This window comes from Mirounga leonina, unplaced genomic scaffold, assembly GCF_011800145.1.
Source record: "Mirounga leonina isolate KUSES-001 unplaced genomic scaffold, KU_Mleo_1.0 Mir_82, whole genome shotgun sequence".
NCBI classification, from domain to species: domain Eukaryota; kingdom Metazoa; phylum Chordata; class Mammalia; order Carnivora; family Phocidae; genus Mirounga; species Mirounga leonina.
Genome location: NW_023270825.1, coordinates 20,899,512 through 20,922,505, shown reverse-complemented (window position 1 = coordinate 20,922,505; position 22,994 = coordinate 20,899,512). Strand labels below are relative to the sequence as shown.

The window sequence follows — 22,994 nt, the reverse complement described above, 5'->3', positions numbered from 1 at the left end:
CTGTGATGTAACCAAGGTGAGGGGATTTGTTTGCCTTCCTCCTCCACATTACCCCCTTGGTGAGAAAATGAGAAGAAAGTGCAGGTTGATCACAGAGCCATGCCCTCCCACAAGTAGGCTGGGGATTGGGATTGCCAACGCCATGCAGAAGTCCTGCGGCAGATGACGGGGAGGAGTCTGCGGCTTGCTGCGGCCCAGCACAGAGCAATGGGGCCGAGGAAAACAGGCTGGGCCTGGGCGCCCATAACCCTCTGCACACAGAAGATGAATCACAGAGCTTCTGCCCCAGCTGCAGGCTCGCAGAGCGAGCTGTCAGGGAAAGCCCAGGCCAGCTGGGGCCGAGGGCGCTCCTGATGGAGGCTGCGATTCTCCCCCCTCTATACCTCCCTCTGCAGTGCTAAAAGGCATGGGGCAGGGGGCAAAGACCAAAAGTCTCCCCAAGGCAGCTGCTCCCCAGGACCCTCAAGCCCTTGGTCCAGAAAGCAACCACAATGAACTTCCCACAGCACCTCTCTGCATGACCTCACGGATCACTTCTGAAGACTGCAAAACTCTCCTCAGGTCTCTTCCCACCATGTGTATGGTTTACCGTCCTCTGGGGCAGTAATTATCCTTCTTTCCCATGGCAAAGGGAAATGAGGCCCAGAGCTGTGAAATTAGGATTTTTAAAAAATTCCTGCTGCACTCTGCGCTGCATGAAGCACCTCCACACACACTCTGTTGCCCAGCCTGGGCAGAGACACTCGGCCCCACTTCATGGATGAGGAACGGCGGCTCCGGGGAGAGGATGTGCCCAGAGACAGAGACAGACCAGAATCTGCTCCTTACCCTCACAAGGATTTAGTGTACCCTGACTGAACCACCCAGCCTCCCAGTAGAGCCTTCCAAGAGGTTGACCACTGGCGCAGGCCTGGTGCCAGGTGGCGGACAGGTAGCCACCTGACTGGAGGGCTTTTCAGTGTGTCTGGATTTCTTTGAAGCTCTCAAGCACTCAAATGAAAGCATTTATAATTTCCCCACTACTGAAGTAGAAGGTAAATGCCATAGGTTTAGAAATACCGTGTCATAGGGCACCTGGGTGGCTCAGTTGGTTAAGCGACTGCCTTCAGCTCAGGTCATGATCCCAGAGTCCTGGGATGGAGTCCCGCATCGGGCTCCCTGCTCTGCGGGGAGCCTGCTTCTCCCTCTCCCACTCCCCCTGCTTGTGTTCCCTCTCTCGCTGTGTCTCTCTCTGTCAAATAAATAAATAAAATCTTTAAAAAAAAAAAAAAAAAAAAGAAATACCGTGTCATTCTCCTAAACCTTGTTCTTCCTTACCCAGGATGAGTTAAAGGCTTTTCAATGCCAAAGTCCCCCTTGACTACACAGGTCAGGGTGTTCAGAAAGAGGCTCCTGGGGCTTCTCTATTTGGGGCTGCATCCAGACACTGTCCACACAGCCTGGGCCACTCACCTCACTGCCTCTCATTTTTCCAGGCCCCCAAGGCTTGCTGCTTGCCACTTCTGGGCCTGGAAGATTGGGTGCAGGTGAGGTGGGAAGGAGATGGAGGCATGCCCCTGGGCCAACCTGGGCCCTTGGCCGATTACTAACGAATGAGGAGATTTCTTTTCAAAGTGGAGTGTCTAGAAACTTGTTTCCATAACACAAACCCAGCAGTTATCTAGAAGTGCTCACATCTGTTAAGGAAACATGAACTTCTTCCTCAGACTCCACCTACTATACATCTTATTTAAAAAACCTTTTGATTCTATTTATGTCAAAAATAAACTCCACAGTTGGGGCGCCTGGGTGGCTCAGTCTGTTAAGCGACTGCCTCTTGGTTTTGGCTCAGGTCATGATCTCATGGGTTGTGAGATCGACCCCCACATGGGGCTCCACGCTCAGCAGGGAGTCTGCTTGAAGATTCTCTACCTCTGCCCCTTCCCTCAGTTGTGTGTGCACATGCTCACTCTCAAATAAATAAATCTTTTAAAAATTTTTTAAAAAAGATAAACCCCATGGCAAAGTACATGTATCTGTACAGAAGGTCTGGAGGGTAAGACAGCAAAATGATAAACACGATGACTCTGGGTCACTTCCAGGTTTGGGAATCACGGTAAAAGGCTTTGGACCGTTGGCTGAAATCCAGGTTCATCCATTTCTTAGTGGTATTATCTCAGACAAGCATCTTCACCTTCCAGACTCGGGATCAAGTAGGAAATGGGGAGAAAGATATCTGCCTTGCAGGATTGTTGTCAAGGCTGGGGATGACACACATCATATACTAGCACATAGCACAGACTCAGGAAGTGCTGGCTATGATTTATTATTACTTCTGTAAAAAGGGACGGTTGCCAAAAGGCCCCCTCTAGCCTCCTGTAGCTACAGAAACTGTCTCCTGCTGAAGGAGAGAACTAAGCTCATCACTCCTCATTCTACAGTCCTAGTTTTGCCGTTGCTTCTCCAGAGTCACCCAGAGTCACTGGCCATTGAGCTAAAGTGTGTTGGCTATTCTACATTTGCTTCACCCACACCCTCACCCCAAATCCATTCTCCTCCCCCTTCTCCAGCAGCTCTATGGCCTGTGGAATGACCTCTGACTTCCAGCTGGGATCTGCTAGGAGGAAGCCCTAGCACAAGATCTGGGCATTTAGTCCCCCCTCACTCCCCACTGCGCCAAATCTCTGGAGGTGGCTCTGTCCTTCTTACAGCCACAGCACCTGTCAGGAAGTCCCTCTTCCATGATTCTACCTCATGCCGCCTCTGGAAGCAGTCCCTTCATGACACCCTCTTCAGATAAACTTTTCGAGGATGCCATCTGCCTACTGCCAGGACCCTGACCAAAACAATGAGGGAAGAGGTTCTCTCAGTGGGAACTGTAATACTGTTAACATGGCTTCAGAAAAGGGAGACACTGAAAATAATTATAAGCTTTGGAGAAAGATTAATCATGCCCAACTCAGAGTAGGACTCTGATTTTCATCCCTGGAACCTCTAGGAATTGAAGGGATTTGCATCTAAGTAGAGAGATCACTGGAAAAAAAACAGCCTGAGCCTAGAGATCCTGACTTTTCCACAGTGGGAAGCCCACCTCCCCCTCTCTGAAGCGATAAGAACCCCAGGGCAGGAGAGGGAGAAACTCCATCCGTGCTGATCACTTCTGTGTCCGGCATCATGTAAGTTGTCCTACATAGACCGTCTCACTTGGAATGGACAACAACTTCATAAGTACGACTACTATCTCCAATTTTCAGGTAAGGAAACAGAGTCATAAAGATACTAATGATCTTGCCTAAGGTCACACAGCTGGTAAATGGAAGGAGGATCTGAGCAGTCTAACCCGAGTCTGCGTGCTCCTAACCAGTGTGTTATATGCATCCCCCAGGGGAAGGCTGGGAAAGGCAGTTGAGAGCCAGGAGACGCGAAGGAAGAGGGCAGAGTACAGCCTCTTCCTAACTGCCTCGGCTTCTGATGGTGCCTTCCCACCATGAAAGGCTCCCCACAGTGGAGACGGAGTTGTAGGGACACATTTCAGCCACTGACCATGATCATCAGCCACAGAGATTAACCAGAATGGAGAGTGTGTAAAAACAAAATGCTCTAAGGGACTGTGGCTTGCGAAGACAGACTGTGATAAAGTAGGATTCCTTGCAGTATTACCAAATACCAATCCAAATCCTGTCTGAACCCTTTAGTCTGCAAGAACTCTATGTGTAGACCCCTCCAATAACACACAGCATAAGGGCAAATGTTACCCAAGTTTGAAAAGCGATCCAGAGACAAATGCCTAAACAATGTTTTTGAGGAAGAAAAACAAATATTGTTGGACACACCTGGCAAATTCATCCACAGAGAAATTATCGGTAATTCTATCACTTTCAAAGGAAAATAATCCCTTGGGCCAAATAAAAAAAAACACCAAGAACACACTACATCTATTCAATGCCATCCTAAATCTAACCCAAGTACAGTGCTTGTTAACAGGCCCTTATTCCACCTGCAAAGTCAGCAGCATCCTTCTTACACCTCGAAATTTAATAAATGAGACCACAGGATGTTACAGACTGAAGTATAGCTCGAGTCAAGCACAACAGAATAAACATAACTGCAAAATGATTTATAGTCTGGACACAGTGGCTGAGTCCTGACTCTCATTCTGCTTCACATAACATTTGCTTTTTCTCTGCTTAAATCTACCTCCCTCTTGCTGAAAAGGGAAGGTGCACAGGTGAGTGGATGAAAGATTCAGCCTTGTGCATATTACATATAGTTTGGTCATGCAAGGAGAAAATAAACTGACAAGGAACAGTACTTGTACTGAATATGAGAAAACAGCATATTAAGATATAATGTCAAATGGTTTCCCAGGATTAACACTCTGCCAACCAATCTGCCAATCTCTGTACGTGTTTTTTCCTAATGCAATTTTGAACCACTCTGTATTCTAGCTTTTTGACTGGGTGACTGCTACACTGAACTCATTCTGCAAACAAAGCTGGCTGCAGAGATTTTAGGAGCAGCAAAGGGTCACCAAAAGTGATATGCAAAGCCTTCTGGGCTCCATCTTACCAGTTGAGTCAGCCTGAGAAGCCTTGCCACTCCTCTGCTCCTCAGCACTGATGAGCTGCAGGTCTGTGTATGAGGGATCAAAACTAGGACTACTGGTATCTTCAGAACGTGTGGTCCAGCTGCTCTCGGAGGTCAGAGGGCATCTCCTCAGGGAGTCGAAGGAAGGGCACGTCCAGCAGGGCACAGTCAATGGTAGGGCTGGGGACAGACCAAAACCCAAAAGCATACAACATAAATAGTTGTGCTCTGTTTATCTTTAGTGCTTGTCTTACCTTGATGGTGCTCAGAGCCTATGAAATCGCAACGGCCATATAAGGCAAGGAAATGATGGCAATATCACTCATGATAGACAGGGGAAAATGATGGACTGAGAGCCCACGGTGAGTCAGTACCACAGAGAAGGGGGTCTCATGACTCTCAAATTGAAGAAAAATCTCACTAAAGCAAAGTAGTGATCTATCAGCTCTACTTCTATTTCTAAACTGAGATTTTAGCTTCATCCAAACCAAAACTTTCACCCTTACCCTTACCCATTCTTAGTGGCATGCCAACAATCTCAAGAAAATTCACCAAATTACACTGCAAAATCAGAGCTAGGTTAGGTTAAGGGATAAGAGAAGATAGGTGAATATGTATGTATTCGCCTAGGAATGTGATATGCTCCTGCTTGAGCCTGACTACAACTGGAGATTCTGCAGACTGTTACATATACAAATTGAGATTCCTGGAGCTGCTGATTCATAATACAATGAACAAGAACTTCCAGGGGGAAATGCACAGGGCTTGACTCTCTCCTGAACCCTGAGCACCAAATTCAGCCTTTCAAAACCACTCTGGAAAGTTTCTTTTTTTTAAATGAAATTTTCTAATGTTCCTCATTTGTCTTCAGTGAATAACCTACCACATGGTTTCTCCCTGGTGTTACATGAGGATCTTGTTGCAAATGTATTGACAAGTACCAAAAACAAGCGCCGAAGGGAGTGCGGACAGGGAAGGAAGAACAAAAGAGAAAGATCTAGCATTTCTTGAGTCCTCATGAAATGTCAGGCACTTTTACAAATGTTACCGCATTTCACCACCAATCCTGAGAGACAGGCAGTGGTCTTATTTGACACAAAGGAAAACTGACTCAAGAGAGGTTAAATAGCTTGTTCAAGAAGGGTCAGTTCTCTGGGGGGCCTGGGGGGCTCACTCAGATGAGTGTCCAATTTCTGCTCAGGTCATGATCTCAGGGTCATGGGATTGAGCCCTGTGTCAGGCTCTGTGCTTGGCGCAGAGTCTGCTTGTCCTTCTCCCTCTGCTCCTCCTCTTTCCCTCAAAAATAAATAAAGTAAGTGAAATCTTTAAAAAGGGGAGGGAGGGTCAGTTCTCCTAGCTGGAGAATCAAAATTATAGAGTTGGCTTTAGAGAAATTTGGGTTAAGAGAAAATTGGGAAAAAAGAATAAATAGCAATATATGTGACATGGAACAAATATGAAACCACAGAGGATTTTCATTCTGTATTCTCTTAGACAGTTACAAGACATGTAGGTCTTCTCTGTCTGGAGTGCTCATGGCTCACCCCTGCTCTCTCTTAAAAATGTTACCCTCTCAGTAAGGTATTCCTGAGTTCTTCTCTCCGAAGATGCAAAGTCCCTTTTCTGCTTCATTTCTCCTTAGCATTATCACCATCTAATGTACTACATATCCAGTATCTTCCCCACTAGAATTTAAGCTCCTTGGTGGGAAGGCAGGGATTTTGGCCCATTTTGTTTACTTCTGCACCCCCATTCCTAGAATAATGCCTGGTGTGAATAGGTACTCAATGAATATTTGTTGGTTATGTCAACAGAAACACCAGAAATCACTCCTAACAGTCCATGCTAAGTAAAGACTGTTTAAATTTGTACCTATAAAACTCAAAAGGCTAAAGAAGAAAAAATAAACAGCCAAAAAGCCAAAAGCGAAGCTGAACTTGTAATGGCTTTTTATAGGACTGCTATTTCCTATAGTATAAAGGATTAGACACTTTAAGCTATTAGGGAAACAGAATTAAAAGATTGGGTAAAATGTACTAACACTATTTAAAATACATTACAGCACGAGCAAGAAAGCAAAGAATTGTCAGAGGCCAAGTTCAAGTCAGAACCCAGAATGGTAAATAGCACACAACCTGATTTTCATACTCTGGGGCTTTTGAACAAACCAGGGAGACTCTTCAGCTTGAGTTTTTTTAAATGTCTTGTGAAGAAGGCAAAAGGAGGAAAAACCTAGGACTAACTCAAGATGGGAAATCTAACGGAAGATTTGATGCATGAAGCTTGAATTCCCAAAGGGATCTGTTCAAGGGTAGATTAGGAATAAGTCCCACCCCCAAGCTAAGGATAGCAAAGAAAATTGTCAGCCTTAAGCCTGGGTGCAGGGTAGAGAAAACAAATCTCCTGAGAATTTATAACTATAAGCTGTCCCACATAGGGACTTGCAGCTAAAACTACTTGTGTGGTCTGAAAACCTTCCAGTCTGAGAACACAGCTGAAGTATTTCCAGGTTGGTAGTGACCTCAGGCACCTGGGAAGAGCAAATACTAATCCTTTCTGGAGGAAGATACCTCAAAGCCAGCCTTCCAAGACAGAATGTTCCTCAGTTTCACATGGAGGGGAGGGAGGGGTGTAGCAAACAGAATCAAACCTGCAAAGAATTCAGACACTAGAATTACTAAGCAGGAAATATAAGTATGTTCACTATGCTTAAGGATACAAGAAAAGAATAAAAGAAAATGAAAATATTAGAAAAGAACACACAGAACTGAAAAAGAACTAAATGAGCTTCTGGAGAAGGAAAATATCACTGTAAATACAAAATTGTCCAGAAGGCATAGAAAGACAGAGAGGAAAACATGAAAGACAGATTAAAACACACGGGAACCAAGTGGCCGGTTAGCTCAGTTGGTTAGAGCGTGGTGCTAATAAAACACACGGGAACTGTACCTGGCTGGCTCAGTCCATAGAGTGTGCGACTCTTGATCTCAGAGTCTGAGATCCTATGTTTGAGTGTAGAGCTTACTTAAAATTAAAATCTTTAAAATACATGGGAGAGGGCGCCTGGGTGGCTCAGTTGGTTAAGCGACTGCCTTCAGCTCAGGTCATGATCCTGGAGTCCCGGGATCGAGTCCCGCATCGGGCTCCCTGCTCGGCAGGGAGTCTGCTTCTCCCTCTGACCCTCCTCCCTCTCATGCTCTCTGTCTCTCATTCTCTCTCTCTCTCAAATAAATAAATAAATAATAAAATCTTTAAAAAAAAAAATACATGGGAGAGAAAGCGGGAAGGTCTTGTAGGTATCTATATAACCTGAGTTCCTAAGAAGAGTGTGAGAATGAGAGGCAATATTTAAAAAAACAAAACAAAACAAAACCACTGACTGAGAACTTCCCAGAACTTATGAAAGATTTTATTTGTCAGATTAGAGATTCCATGGTATCTCAAGCAGGGTAACCAAAAATAACTGTGCAAGTAGACATCAAAATCATACAAGACCAAAGACAAAGAGAAGATCTTAAATAAGATTACTTTCAAAGGAATGATGATTAGATTGACTACCACCTTCTCAATAAGAGATGCCATTGCACACTTCAATGAGCTGATAGAAAATAACTGTCAAATAGGATTATATGCACAGTGAGGAGATCTTCAGAGGTCAATGGAATAAAAAGACAATTTAGACAAACAAAAACTACAATTAATTTAAAAGAAGGAAAGAAAGATGAGAAAAAGAAGCATGGTATTACAGAAATAAACTATATCAGTGCTTGATAATAAACATATATGGACTAAAAGTTCCAGTTAAAAGAAAAAGACTATCAAGCTGAAAAAACAAATGAAATCCAATATGCTGTTTACAAAGGACACATCTAAAATACAAAGATTTGTCAACGATGAAAGTAAAGGGATGAGAAAGTCATACAAGACAATATATTAATGAAAAGAACCTGATCTATTGTAGCCTATAGACTTTAAAGTAAAAAGCAGTACTAGAAAGGGTCACAATAAAATTACATGTTTTAATTCATCAGAAATATATGATAACAATCCTAAATTGGTATATATTTAATAACTTAGTCTCAAAATTATTAATACAAAAACTGACAGAACTGCAGAAAGCAAGAAATGTCCATCATCATAATGGGAGATTTTTAAACACACCTCTCTCAGTAATTGATAGATCAAGCAGGCAGAAAAATCAGCAAGGAAACAGAAGATATAAACAACAAAATGAACAAGCTGATCTAATGGTCATACATAGACCAACAGATGAAGAATACATATTCTTCATAACCCACACCTAGAACTCTTATGGCCAGTGACCACATGCTATGACATAAAGCAGATTTTAACAAATAACAAAAACTGGTATCAAACAGACCATGAACACTGATCACAATACAATGAAGTTTCTAGTTATCCAAACCACTTATCTAGATATAACTAGCATCTATTTAAACTAGAGAGAAGACAATTTGAAAAATTTAGAAACTAAGAAACATACTTTTAAATGATTTATTGGTCAAAGAAGAAATATTAATATTAGAAAATATTCAGAACCAAACAATAATGAAAATAGTATACGTGAAAACTTTAAGAATGTAGGTAAGCAGTACTATCAGGAACAGCTGTATTGCTTATATTAAAAAAGAACTGAAATTTAATACAATATGCTTCCAACTTATTGAGTTACAAAAGGAGCTGCAAAATAAAATAAAGAGTATTAGAAAGGAAATAACAAACATAAAAGCATAAGTTACTGAAATTTAAAAAGTACATCGATAAAGGGTTCTTTAAGAAGACTATGTAATAGAATTGAAAAACTGTCAAGAAAAATCTAGAAAAAAGGGCACAAATAACCTTAAGAATGAAAAAAGACATAATTACAAATGCTATATACATGTAGAAGGCAATGAGGAGAAATAATGAATGTCTTTACATCAATACATTTGAAAAAAAGATAACACTGTAGAAGTTCTAGGAAATTATAACTTCAGAACTGATTCAAGAAGAAAGTCAAAAACCTGACTTGTCCAATAATCATCAAATACAGTGAATCAATCCTTAAACTGTCATAAGGAAATGTCAGGCCAGGTGGTTTTACTGAAAAATTCTATCAAATTTTAAAGAAAAAAAAATATTTCAGTCTTTCAGAGTACAAAAAAATAGAGATCCCTCATCAACTCACATTACGAGCAAACTTTAAAGAAAAAAATATATTTCAGTCCTTCAGAGTACAAAAAAGAGAGACCACTCATCAACTCACATTATGAGGTAAGGATTTCCTGACATCAAAACCTGACAAAGTATATCTGATTTATACTTATATTATCCAAAATGAGAATTACAGGTCAGCCTCAATCATGGACATAGATACAAGAATCCCAAATAAATTATTATCAAAGAGAATCTAGAGACTGATGAAAAGGAGAATTACATCATGACTAAATTGGATTTATCCAGTGAATGCAAGGTTGGTTTAACACAGTATTTCTCAATTTTTTTTCATTACTGCTCCACTGACAAATTTTTTCCCCAATCATCCTCTCCCTTGAAGTACCCCCTCGCCAGTGGAATATCATGACCAGGAAATTGGTATTAATACAACCTACCAATCTCACTCATATTTCCCCAGTTTTACCTGTACTTAGGTATGTATTTAGTTCTATGTCATGTTATCAGTGTGTAGGTTATGTATCTACCATCACAGTCAGGATGCAGAACAGTGCCATCACCACAAGGAATGCTGACCTTTTATATTCATTTCTACCTCTTCTCCTCATGCCCTGTTCCTAACCTAGGGCAACCATTAACTTGTTTTTCCATTTCTATAATTTTGTCATTTCAAGAATGCTATATAAATGGAATCATGCAGTATGTGACCTTTTAGGATTGGCTGTTATTATTCATCATAATGCCTCTGAGATTCATTCAAGGTATTGAATGTATCAACACTTCATTCCTTTAGATTGCTGAGTAGTGTTCCACGGTATGGACTAACCACAGTTAGTTTGGCTGTTTCTGGTTCTTAGCTATTATGAATAAAGGTGCTTTGAATATTCATGTACGGTTTTTGTATAGGTTTTTATATGAACCTAGGTTTCCATTTCTCTGGGGTAAATGCCCCAGAGTACATCTGCTAGGTCATACAATGGGTCATTCATGTATTGCTGGTGAGAATGTAAACTGTAACAATGACTTTGGAAAACAGTTTGACAGTTCCTTATAAAACTAAATATGCAATTAATTTCTCTGCATCCTCACTAGCATTTAGTATTACCACTATTTTTAAGTCATCTAATATGTGTGTATGATAACTCATTTTATTCGCATTTCCCTATTGATAATGATATTGGACATATTTCCAGGTGCTTATTTGCCATCTGTATATCCTTCCCAGTGAAACATATGTTTATGTCTGTTGCCCATTTTCTAATTAGATTGCTTGGTGTTTTTTACTGTTGAGTTTTGAGTTTTCTTTATATATTCTAGATACCAGTCCTTTGTTGGATATGTGGTTTGCAAATATCTTCTCCCAGTCTATAGCTTCTTTCTTTATCCTCTTAACAGGGCCTTTTATAAAGGAAAAGTTTTAATTTTGATGAGGTCCAGTTTATCAATTCCCTTTTAAATTTTAATAAGACAGATATACTGTATATCTATCATGTATTATATATATAACTATGCTATACACATAAAAAGAATAAGATTTCTTTGCCCCCCCCCCAAGAACTATTTTTAGCCCCATTAGAGGTAATATCACCCTGTTGATAATGTGTGGGTTAACGTTACTAAATCAATTAATGTAACTCGCCATAATAATATATTAAAGGAGTAAAAAACCATATTATCATCATAATACATACAGAGAAAACACTGAGTAAATTTTAGTATTTATTCACGGTAGTAATTTTTGGCAGACTAGAAACAGAAGAAGCTCCCTAAACCTAGGAGAGCTAACCCCAAAACCCTCTGCAAACACCGTGCACTGCTGGAGAGCTTTCCCTTGCAGATCTGATCAAGATGGTGGGTACCCGCTACTACTTCTATTCAACATTCTATTTGTGGTCAGAACCTACATAGTAAGGCAGTAAAAAAAAAAAAAAAAAAAAAAAGGAGTGACAAAAACCAAACCTATTCTTTGCAGATGATATTTTTGTGTACAGAAAATAACCAGGAAACCCTAATAAATTATCAAATAATTTTAGCACAGTACTTGTGTTTTTAAAAATAAATATATAAAAATAATTGCATTTCTGAAAATTAAAGAAATATATAGAAAATTAAACTTAAAACAAGGTAGCATGTATAATAGCAACAAAAATATCAAGCATATATCGTAATAAATCTAACAAAAGATGCACAAGTCCTCAGAGGAGATACTCCTAAAGTTTATTAACAGATTGTACAGAAGATCTAAATAAGTGGAGAGATATAATTAGGTTCAAGAAAGTTAATGTTGTGAAGATGTTAATTCTCCCCAAATTGGTTTATAGATTTACTACATTCTCAATCAAAATCCTTGCATATTTTTCCTCATATTAATAAGCAGAATCACACTTCTTAGATATGAACAAAGTAGAATTTTAATAACATATGTTAAAAATGAATAAAATATTAGAAATAATAGTAAAATATCATATAGAAAAAAATGAAATTAAACTCCTACTTCACACCAAATGGAAAAATCAATTCTAGGTGGATTGAATATAAAGCATAAAAGGCTCCACAAGAAATATTTTAGGAGTGCCTGGTTGGCACAGCTGGTTGAGGTCCAACTCTTAGTTTTGGCTCAGGTCATGATCTCAGAGTTGTGAAATCAAGCTCTGTATCAGGCTCCAAGCTCGGCACAGAGTCTGCTTGAGACTATCTCTCTCTCCCTTTGCCCCTCTCCCCCATACTCACATGTGTTCTCTCTCTCTCTCTCAAATAAATACATAAATCTTTTTTTTAATGATTTTATTTATTCATTTGAGAGAGAGAGAAACAGAGAGAGCACAAGCAGGGGGAGAGGCAGAGGGAGAGGGAGAAGCAGACCCCCTGCTGAGCTGGGAGCCCAATGTGGGGCTCAATCCCAGGACCTTGAGATCATGACCTGAGCCAAAGGCAGACTCTTAACCATCTGAGCCCCTAAATACATAAATCTTTAAAAAAAAAAAAAAAAAAGAAATATTTTAGAAGACATATACCCAAATATGCTCATGACATCAGGATAGGGAAAGATTTCCTTTACCGAGACACAGAAAGCACTAAGCATAAAAACAAACAAATTTCGTATCATTAAAATTAAGAACTTTTTACAAAAGGAACCATAAAGAGAGTGAAAGACCATCTACTTTATCCTACATCCATGTGTAGGAGATACTGCCATATATCATATCTACATGATATGATATATGGCTCAGTCAGGTAAGCAACTGCCTTTGGCTCAGGTCATGATCTCAGAGTCCTGGAATCGAGTCTCGCCTTGGACTCCCTGCTCAGCAGGGAGCCGGCTTCTCCCTCTGCCTGCCTGCTCCCCCTGCTTGTGCTTTCTCTAACAAATAAAAAATTTTAAAAATCTTAAAAAAAGAAAGAAAAGAAATCTCAGATGAATCACTTTATTTAGGTTCTGAAGTGAATGTCCTCAGCCACAAGATGAGTTGAACTATTGAGAGGAAGTGTGGAGCCTGAAGCTGACTCTTCTCCCAGGGGCCAGGCCTTTGATACTTGGGCCAGAGGACAGCAGATTGCTGTCACCAGGGCTCTTCACAGCCACATCCATCCAGCAAAGAATAAAGTGAAAAAAGATAGAAATCTGCGACTCCTCCTTTCCTAAGAGCTTAAGTACAAGGACCTTGGGTCCAGACTGCCTGTCTCATTCTACATCTGGTCTTGCATCCTGAAGCAAGTTACTTAATCTATCTGTTCTGCTGTAAAGTTTTCACCTTTAAAAATGGGACTTAAAACTGTACCCACGTGGAAAAGTGTCTGCACAAAGGAAGCACTGAAAAGGGGTCAAGTGGGTTATTACTTCCAGACCTAAACTTAGGTCCAAATCTACTTGAAATCTCCACTTGGGTCTCCAACCTTACCTATCTGAAACTAAGTTCCTGTTATCCCCTTCACACCAGCTCCTTCATCCCTCTAGATGCTCAGAACAAACCCATTGAGCCACCCTTGATTCTTCTCACATTTGGCCCATCACAACTTCTGCTAGTCCTCCATTCAAAATACATCTGGAATCCAATCACTTCCCACCATCTCCAAGCTACCACCCTGACCCAAGACACTGCTGTGTGACCCAGACTAACGCCATCCCGGGACAGATCTGCGGAAAAATCTGCATGACGACCTGACGTCTTCTTGAGCACAGCCCCATCCCCCAACATTCTTTCTTGTCTAACCTCACCCTTAAGTACACCCTTGGGGCTTAACGTCCTCAATCAGCGCAGGAGAGATGACTGTGACACACAACTGCTCTCAAACATTCCCCCTGGGGTGGTCTACCCGCACTACTCCCCAGCCTCTAGGACTACAAAAGCAGGTCTTATGGGAAGTGGGGTCACAGAGACCTACTCAGCTTGCAGCTGCCCAAGACATGCGTCTGTCCCTAAGTCCCTTTAATAAACCATTTCTTATCAAGGTGGACCTGTTGGCCTTTCTCTCTGGCCTTAGGGCTCCTGTGGCCTTTGGAGGTCATTTTTGCACATCCCCTTCATGGAAAAACCATCCCTTCTGGAAGGTGACGGGGGCCCCCCACCAAGTCACCCTGCTTCCCCAAGTGTCCTCCTCCTCTCAGTCTGTTCTCACCAGAGCAACAGCCACACAGCTTTCATAGAATTACCTGTTCACATCAAAGTCAGACCTCACCACATCACTGCTCAAACTCTGATGGCTTCCCACCTCATCCACATCGAAAGCCAAGGTCCTCCCTGTACCCTCAAAGCACCTCGTGGTCTAAGTCCTCATGACCTCTCCACCCCATACTCTTCTCTTCTCCCCATGTCACTCCACTCCAGTCACATACCACCAACACGACACCGCACCCCTTCAGAGGTTCATCATTTACAGTTCCTTTCACCTGGACAGCTCCTTCCCCAATTTCTGCAAGGCTCACTCCTCACTTCCCCCATGTCTTCACCCAAAAGTTACTGCTCAGAGACTCACTCCCTGATCTTATGTAAAACTTCACATCCTCCCTCACTCCATTCTCTTTCTTTCCCTCATGTTTCTCTCCTTCCTGCTAACCACACTGTCTAACACACTTACACTGTATCTACATACTTATTGTGTTTCTGGTATGGCTTCTCCAGCAGAAAGTACGCTCCATGGGGCCAGAATATTCCACTGTATCCCCAGTGCCCTGAACAGTGACTGGCACATAGTGAGAATTCAAAGCACCACTGGTTGAATGAATAATAAACTGACAAGCTGTCAGCTAAAACAATTAATACAGCAACTACAATATTTTCTTCTTATCCTTTGGGATCCTAGACTAAAATTTAAATACTTATATACATTTTGATGCCATATTCTTTATTTATACTTTGATGTCTACTCACTAGGGCTATATGATTTCTCCAATGCTGTAAACATGCCCACGCATTAATATAAAATAGATCTAATTCCATTCTTCATTTGTGGTCCCATGGTAGCTCATAGTTGGCAATACCAAGCAGCTGTCCCAGGACTGGTTCAGAGGAGCTCTTGCTTACCCCAGAAGGCTTCACTGGTAACAGACTGCCCAACCATTAGGTAACCTCCGCATGGGGAGAGCAGGGACTATGGCCAATTTTCTCATAATTGCATTCCCAGCACCTAAATATTTTTTGCATGAATGAATTAGTTAATTAATGCATGCTTGGCAGTTTATTGTGTTTTGTGTCCCATGCTGAGGGTGAGATAGGCCACAAGGACCCCTTGGGTAAGCTAGCACATTCTGGAAGAGGAGAATATTGGAGTTTTTGTAAAATACTTAAAGTCCCTTTTAGATAACTGGAAGAAGTCACTTTCAAAAGATCCTCTCCCCTGCCCAAATGGCAGGATGATAGCTTCAAATATGACAAAAATATTAATGGACAGTTTTAATTGTGCTTTCTAAGGCAGCTCCCAGAAGGAAAAATACGTGTGTTTGTATATGTATCATAGTTATGTTATGCGTATATTATATACACATGTGTATGTAAGCACATGTAATGCACATATACTATGTGTGTATACATATGTATGTGTATCTGTGCGCTATGTATACGCACATTTGTGTGTGTGCATTCTGTGTATAATAATGGGAAATCAAAACTGATGACAGCTGATAACTGAAGGGCATGACGGGGAAGAGGCCAGCCTAGTTTCTTTGCCTATTTTGTTAAAAAAATAATAACACCTTCACTGAGGATTCCATGCCTCAAGTTCTACCTAACAGCTCATTTGCCCCATAAATAGGAGTCAGTCATTCTGCGGGATGTTTCATATACATCTTTCATCTTTCATTCATTAATCCAACAAACACTAAGTGAGTACCTACTAAGTTCCATGCTCCATATTCCGGGATAGAGAGTAAATGAGATAGACAGTATCTCTCTCCTCTAGTGGGGAAGAGAGACAATAGACAAACAAACAACCTAATTTCAGGTAGAAACATGGGCTATAAAGATATTTAATGCAGGAAAAAGGGGGTGGGGGCGAGGGGAAATGATGCTTGAGCAGAGCTCTGAGTGAAAATGTAGGGGAAGAGTTCTGGGGGCCAAGGAACCAGCAAGAGCAGAAATGAGCTTGTCAGGAACAGCAGGAGAGGTAGTGATTAGAGCAGAGTGGTGCCCAGTGGAGAGAGGCAGAGGGCATCAGGCCCCAAGGAAGAAGGGCTTTGTTAGAACCCATTCCTCAGTACATCACTGTCAACGATGGATTCCGGAAAGGTCATTAATTACTCCTAAAAGCAGAGAACAATTCAAGGTATTAAATGAAAATAAAACGTCCTCTATTGAAGAGGGAAATACATATGCCTGCCAAATGCAATGGGCCTTGGCTACATGTTCACCAAATGATTGGGATCTTAGTCCACTCCCACCCACCAATTCCCCCTCAGTAGCCAGAATAAAAAGTATAACAGAAATTAACCACTGGGCTAGTCGTCTTCAGGATTAAATCTCTCAGCTGTCACCCCTGCCTCCCTCTTAAAGGCTGACATCATCCCTGGTCTTCCCCCAAACAAGCGGCTCTTTCTCTGGTCCCAGATAATTAGCTTCCCCAGACACAATGGGAAGGCCTTAGCCCAAGCTTTTGGGGAAGACATTCGAAGCACAAGGAAATACTAGTGTTTTGCTTGGGCTGTGCAACAAATGTTCCGGAAATGAAAATTTTTTTATGCTTGTAATTATGCGTATCCTGCAGCATCTGCATAATGGGTCCAATTCAGCCTTGGCCTTGCCCAAAATTGCCATGTCTGTGGAGGAAGGTCAGTGCATAACACGATGAGTGAACAGGAAGCTTCATGCTGAAAATAGTGCCACAATTTTTTCCTTTTAATTTTGGGAATGAACTTTGCTCTTTCAAGTCCATTTATCTGCATGCATTTGCAAACATATTCTAAGCACACACATACACTTGTAAAATGCATATACATGGAATCAGCCTTTGCTCTGAGAGGATCTTTATAAAGACTTTAGGTGATATGTAAGCTGACTGCTACATTCCTCCTGGCACATGGTGGAATTTTAAAACGTAGGAGACAAAATACTAAATTAGGAGAACTTTTTGCCACCAGGGAAACTCAGAAACACTAGTGCTAAGGGGCCCAATGTGAATAAAATACCACCTGGGGTTAGGTTCATTTTCAAAAATATTTCTTTAGAGAACAATATAGAGATTCTATTTTGATTTGAACAGATTCACCAGAAGTTTGGTGGGTTGTTTTGTTTTTTTCTTGTTTAACACTTTGGATCTGCTGTGTTCTGCTGCTCTTCTAAGGTTTAGCAGAACATCTGTGCATTAGGATTTGGGGTTCAGCAAATGAGTGTTCAGTTAAATTTCTTGACATTTTCCAGTGGGTAACCCAGTTCAATCACATGGCATTTTCAGACTAAGATGTGAACAGTATTCTTGTGGCTCCTTTAAGTCTTAAGTTTAAGTGTTTGGCAGTTAAGGTTCTAATAAAAATCTTTTTTGTTTAAAGAGAATACTTATCAACATGGCCTGAGCCAAAGTGTTCTTATTAAGTCAAAGAGATATGAATTCCACATTCGGCCTCCATCAGATTTCAGAGGTTTTAATGGAGGAACCCATATTTACAAAAGGGGCACAACTTCATATGCGCCTCATTCCTAGCATCCTCAGGTCCAAGAATTGATGCCAGCAATCTTTCTTATATATGTAGTTACCAAAAGGCTTTGTCACTCAATTGACTGATTTTATTCATATTTTTTCTGAGAGAGATGATGTGTCTCCGTTTTCCCAGACCAATGGTGACGGCACTTACTCATTTCAAATCTTGCACTAGTTGAAATCCAAAACAAAGGTGTCCCCCTGATGGACTTAAAGCATTTCTGGAGTTGTCTTCCCCATCAGCTGTTGCTCCTCATTTTCCAGTCAACCTTGGTATGCTTCAGTGCAAGATAAAATCAGGAGCCAGGTCACCAAGGTGGGGAGGAGCAACTCCCTGTCTTATTTAAGTGCCCCAGGGCAGCTTCCGACAATCATATGCCACGAAAATAAGAGATTTACCACTAGTGACAGTCTCTTTGTCCCTTACTCCACTGTGCCTTCAGCCTCCTTGCATTTTAACTTGAGCAAGTAGTACAGTCCCATTCCAGGCTGAAATCCAATGCTCTCTTGGTTTTATCTGTAGGTGGCACAGCTTAAAAGATAAATTCTTTTGGTTTTTTGCTCTTCGTCTGCCAGGAAAACTGTAAACAGTGCAGGAATGGGAACTGGGGGAGGGGATGGAAAAGGAGTACGCCACATAACACTTCTCCACCTAACGACTCCATGTGTGCTTTCTTTCCCAACTTCTTGCCAGCCTGGATGTGAGGGTATGGACCAGCTGGCTTAGTAAGGCTCCACTGTTTGCTTCCCAAAATCCAGACTAGGAATAGCACTAATCCGTTCCATTTATCCTCCTTTCTCATTCTCCTTCTCTTAGGTCAAGATCATGATCATCTCATAAAAAATATTCACAAAGAGGCTGCATGGGACGGGGCTGAAGGGGTTCAAGACAGGTCTCCTCAAAATGTGCCAGTTTGGCATGTGGACTCTTTTGAGCTGAAGGCAACTGAGATCCTGTGGGCTAGAGAGAAAATCTTGCCCTTCCTTTAACTACCTAAAGAATCTAAATGGAGTATCTTTCCCAGACTAAGGGTTATTACCAGTAGAGATAAATTTTATCCGAGTGACTCATCTGCATGGCAGGGCAAATACCTAATTCTCAAGCATCTGCTCTTCTTACCGTCCTGTGAATCGGCCTCCTCCCCTTTGAAGCCTCAGGCCCCTCTCCCATTCCTTAGCTCAGGATGGCATATATACCTCATTTTACCCGCCTATGAACCTCCTGTTTATGGGGGTTCCCATAGTACAAAATTATATTTTATTTTCTCCTATGAATCTGTCTCATGTCAATTTAAAGTCTCAGACCAGCCAGAAGAAATTCTGAAAGGTAGAGGAAACTTTCCTTCTCCCAAGTCCAAAATGCACATTTTTCCCCTTCTCCTGACACAGAGATGTCTGACCAGAAAGTGCTAGGCACATAACAGAAGCAGACAGGACATGGGAATGAAGTGGGAAGAAACAAAGAAACTGCAGCTACATTATAGGGACGAGAATTGGTTTGCTCTAGTGATACTAATGCGGCTAGAAAGATAGCTGAAGCCGAAAACAGTTTCCACAGACTTTCCTTATTTCTGGCTGAACTTCACCACCTACATGCACTGAGACACACAGATACATTCCACAGTTCACCAACAGATTCCCAATTCCTGCATGTTTAAATACAGCACATCAAGGATCTCTCTTGCCCCGATTCTATTTCAATCATGGGCTGTCCACACTAAAAAACAGTTTACTTGATATACACAGAGTGAAGCTATAGCCCAAAACAGGCCCAGGGTCTACTTGCTGAAAATTAATACACTAAGAGAAGCATTTTTTAGAGTGGATAAATGAGAAATTTTTGGACAAATCATTTCTATATTGTCAGATTAGACTAAAAAGAACCAGATGGCCACTCATTTCATAGAAGTTGGCCATGCAGCCAACACATGGTTTTCTCCAAGTGGGCACCATTGATCCAGGGCAAAACTGAACAAGAGCTCTGGGGAAGACCCACAATCAAATGATAAATAATGAGGGAAAATGCTTTAAATTCAAACTTTGATCCTTCCCAGGAAGAGATGATAGATGAGCCTGGTTATAAAATGAAGCTTCTAGGCAAGCAATTCTCCCCACATCTACTACTTCCTTTGCTTCCTCAAAGTACCTTCAAATTTTCAGCTACCATGAGATGGAAAAAAAATTTTTTTAAGACATGCAGTAACTGAAAGACGGTCAACTGGAGGCAGATGGGGGAATCATGGGAGCATACGTTGGCTGTGGATTCCTACTAAAAGACCCAGGAAGAAGCTCAATGGACTTCTGTTAAATTCTGAGCACTCTGTTACCCAGTTTTGTATTTGAATATCTGCACCTAAGATAACTACGGAGAGGAGGTGCTTAATAAATATTCAGTGACTCAATGAATAAATTATAAAAGGCTATAAACTTTGGAAATAAAACATACTGGATAACACAGATGCTTAATAATGGCCTGCACTATTATAGATGCTCCCCTAGCCCAGACTGACTCATTTTCAGTCTTATGCAAATGGTTCCGTTTTAGGATTTTGGAGATTTGGTACATTCGTTTATTGGAACTGCTATAACAAATTAACACAAACTTTGTGGCTTAAAACAACAGAACTTTCTTCCCTCCCAGTTCTGAAAGCCAGAAGTCTGAAGTCAGAATCGCTAGGCCGAAATCAAGATGTCTGCCTGGCAGCCCTCCCTTCAGAGGCTCTGGGGGAGAACAGATTCCCCGCCTCTCCAGGCTTCTCAGGGCTGCCAGAATTCCTCGGCTGTGGACTCATCACTCCAATTTTCCAGGTCACATCTTCAAATCCCTTTTTGTTCTGTCTTTGCATAGCCTTCTTTGTGTGGGCAAAATCTCCCTCTGCCTCCCTTTTAAAAGAACATAGGTGATTGCACTTAGGGGCCCCCACCCAAGATAATCCAGGAATATCAATCTAAAAATCCATAACTTGGGAGTCTGGGTGGCTCAGTCAGTTAAGCGAATGCCTTCGGTTCAGGTCATGATCCCAGGGTCCTGGGATTGAGTCCCGCATCAGGCTCCTTGTTCAGCAGGGAGCCTGCTTCTCCCTCAGCCTGCCGCTCCGCCCTGCTTGTGCTCTCTCTCCCCCTCCCTCTGATAAATAAATAAATAAAATCTTTAAAAAATAAAAACAATCAAAATCCTTAACTTAATCACATCTGCAAGGACCCTATCTTCAAGTAAGTGAACATTTACAGGTTCCAGGGAGTGGGACCTGATATCTTTGGAGGCCATTAGTTTGCCTATCACACCAGGAAAAGTCAGTATTACCAAAAGAACAGAGCAGGCAGCAGTGAATGCAAGAAGCCTCAGACTGTCTCTATCACTATGAGGATACTTGCTGCAACAGACTTCTGTTAAACATCTGTGTTATTTTGGTGTAATGCCCACAGTTACATATATATTACTGACAATGCACAGTACCCCAACCTTTTGGATTTAAATTAAAATCTGAGCTGCCCAATAGCCATCAGAACGGAACTGTCTATCTTGGGGGATGTCTGCATTACCCATGTTGACAGGGTCGAAGCCTCCTTTCTCCTTATCACATGGCCTTAGCTCTATCAACCACTCTTCCTTGTTGTCAAACCCAGTCTGTGTGAGGAAACCCATGAGGGAATTAGCCCACATGGGTGGGGCTGGTTTGGGTAATAGGGAAATTGATGGGTCAGGCTAGGTATTGGCAGGAAAGGTGGAATTGGAGCCTTGGATTTATTACCCATTTCCTTTACCACTCTGATGCTCTGAGCATGGTTCTTGGGTCCCTGGAACACTACCTGAAGTGGGGCTGGCCCTACACATGCTTTATTCCTGCTTCTTGCCCACACATCAAGCCTCAAGTCTGCTAGAAAACCAGCCTACAGGCTCCTCCTGAGGCAGCCTACAGGCTCCACCTCTAGAACGATGAGTTAAACTCACATATGGAAACATATAGATTATTGTTTGAGCAGTTTTGAAGTCACAATAATGCTTTCAACACATTTGAAAATTGGCATTTCTTACTTGTTCTCTAGTAATATCAATACATTCCATAACCTTATTAGAATGCAGAGCTGGGACTAGGGTAAGGCAAGTGAGGCACACTCCCTTTGGGTACAAAATTTGGGGAATCAAAAATCTCAGGAATCAAACAACATTTTTTTTTAAAGATTTTTATTTATTTTTTGACAGAGAGGAAAAAACAGTGAGAGAGGGAACACAAGCAGGGGGAGCAGGAGAGGGAAAAGCAGGCCTCCCGCCAAGCAGGGAGCCCGATGCGGGACTCGATCCCAGGACCCTGGGATCATGACCTGAGCCCAAGGCAGGCGCTTAAAGACTGAGCCACCCAGGCGCCCCTCAAACAACATTTTAAATACAGTATTTTTTTTTTAAGACTTTATTTATTTATTTTGAGAGAGAGAGAGACAGCGAGAGAGGGAACATAAGCAGGGGGAGTGGGAGAGGGAGAAGCAGGCTTCCCGTGGAGCAGGGAGCCTGATGCGGGGCTCGATCCCAGGACCCTAGGTATCATGACCTGAGCTTAAGGCAGACACCTAACGACTAAGCCACCCAGGTGCCCCCAAATCTGATGTTTAAATATGAGCAAGTAGAGGGGTGCCTAGGTGGCTCAGTTGGTTACGTATTTGACTTTGGCTCAGGTCATGATCTCAGGGTCCTGGGGATGAGCCCTGCGTGGTCGGGCGGGCTCCCTGCTCAGTGGGGAGTCTGTCTGTCCCTCTCCTTCTGCCCTCCCCCATGCACAGCTCATGCACGTGCACAGGCTGTGTCTCCCTCGCTCTCTCAAATAAATACATAAAATCTTTTTAAAAAATACAGGGCACCTGGGTGGCTCAGTTGGTTAAGCGACTGCCTTTGGCTCCGGTCATGATCCTGAAGTCCCAGGATTGAGTCCCGCATCGGGCTCCCTGCTCAGCAGAGACTCTGCTTCTCCCTCTGACCCTCCCCCCTCTCATGTGCTCTCTCTCTCTCTCATTCTCTCTCAAATAAATAAAATCTTTAAAAAAAAATAAAAATATAAAAATATAAAAAGTATACATAATATGTAAATTATGTAAAAATGGAAGTGTCAATTATATAGAATTATGTTTTATAT

The 22,994-nt window shown here is 41.9% G+C and overlaps 1 protein-coding gene across 8 annotated transcripts in view; it reads right to left on the bottom strand.

Moving 5' to 3' along the window:
* The window catches only part of STON2 (stonin 2), a 138,421-nt gene that overhangs the window by 80,424 nt on the left and 35,003 nt on the right, over positions 1-22,994 (bottom strand). For all 8 annotated transcript variants that reach the window (XM_034992297.1, XM_034992301.1, XM_034992300.1 and 5 more), the window contains one exon: positions 4,549-4,746. In XM_034992297.1, coding sequence (XP_034848188.1) covers positions 4,549-4,746 — 198 coding nt within the window. The remainder of the gene's footprint in view (positions 1-4,548; positions 4,747-22,994) is intronic.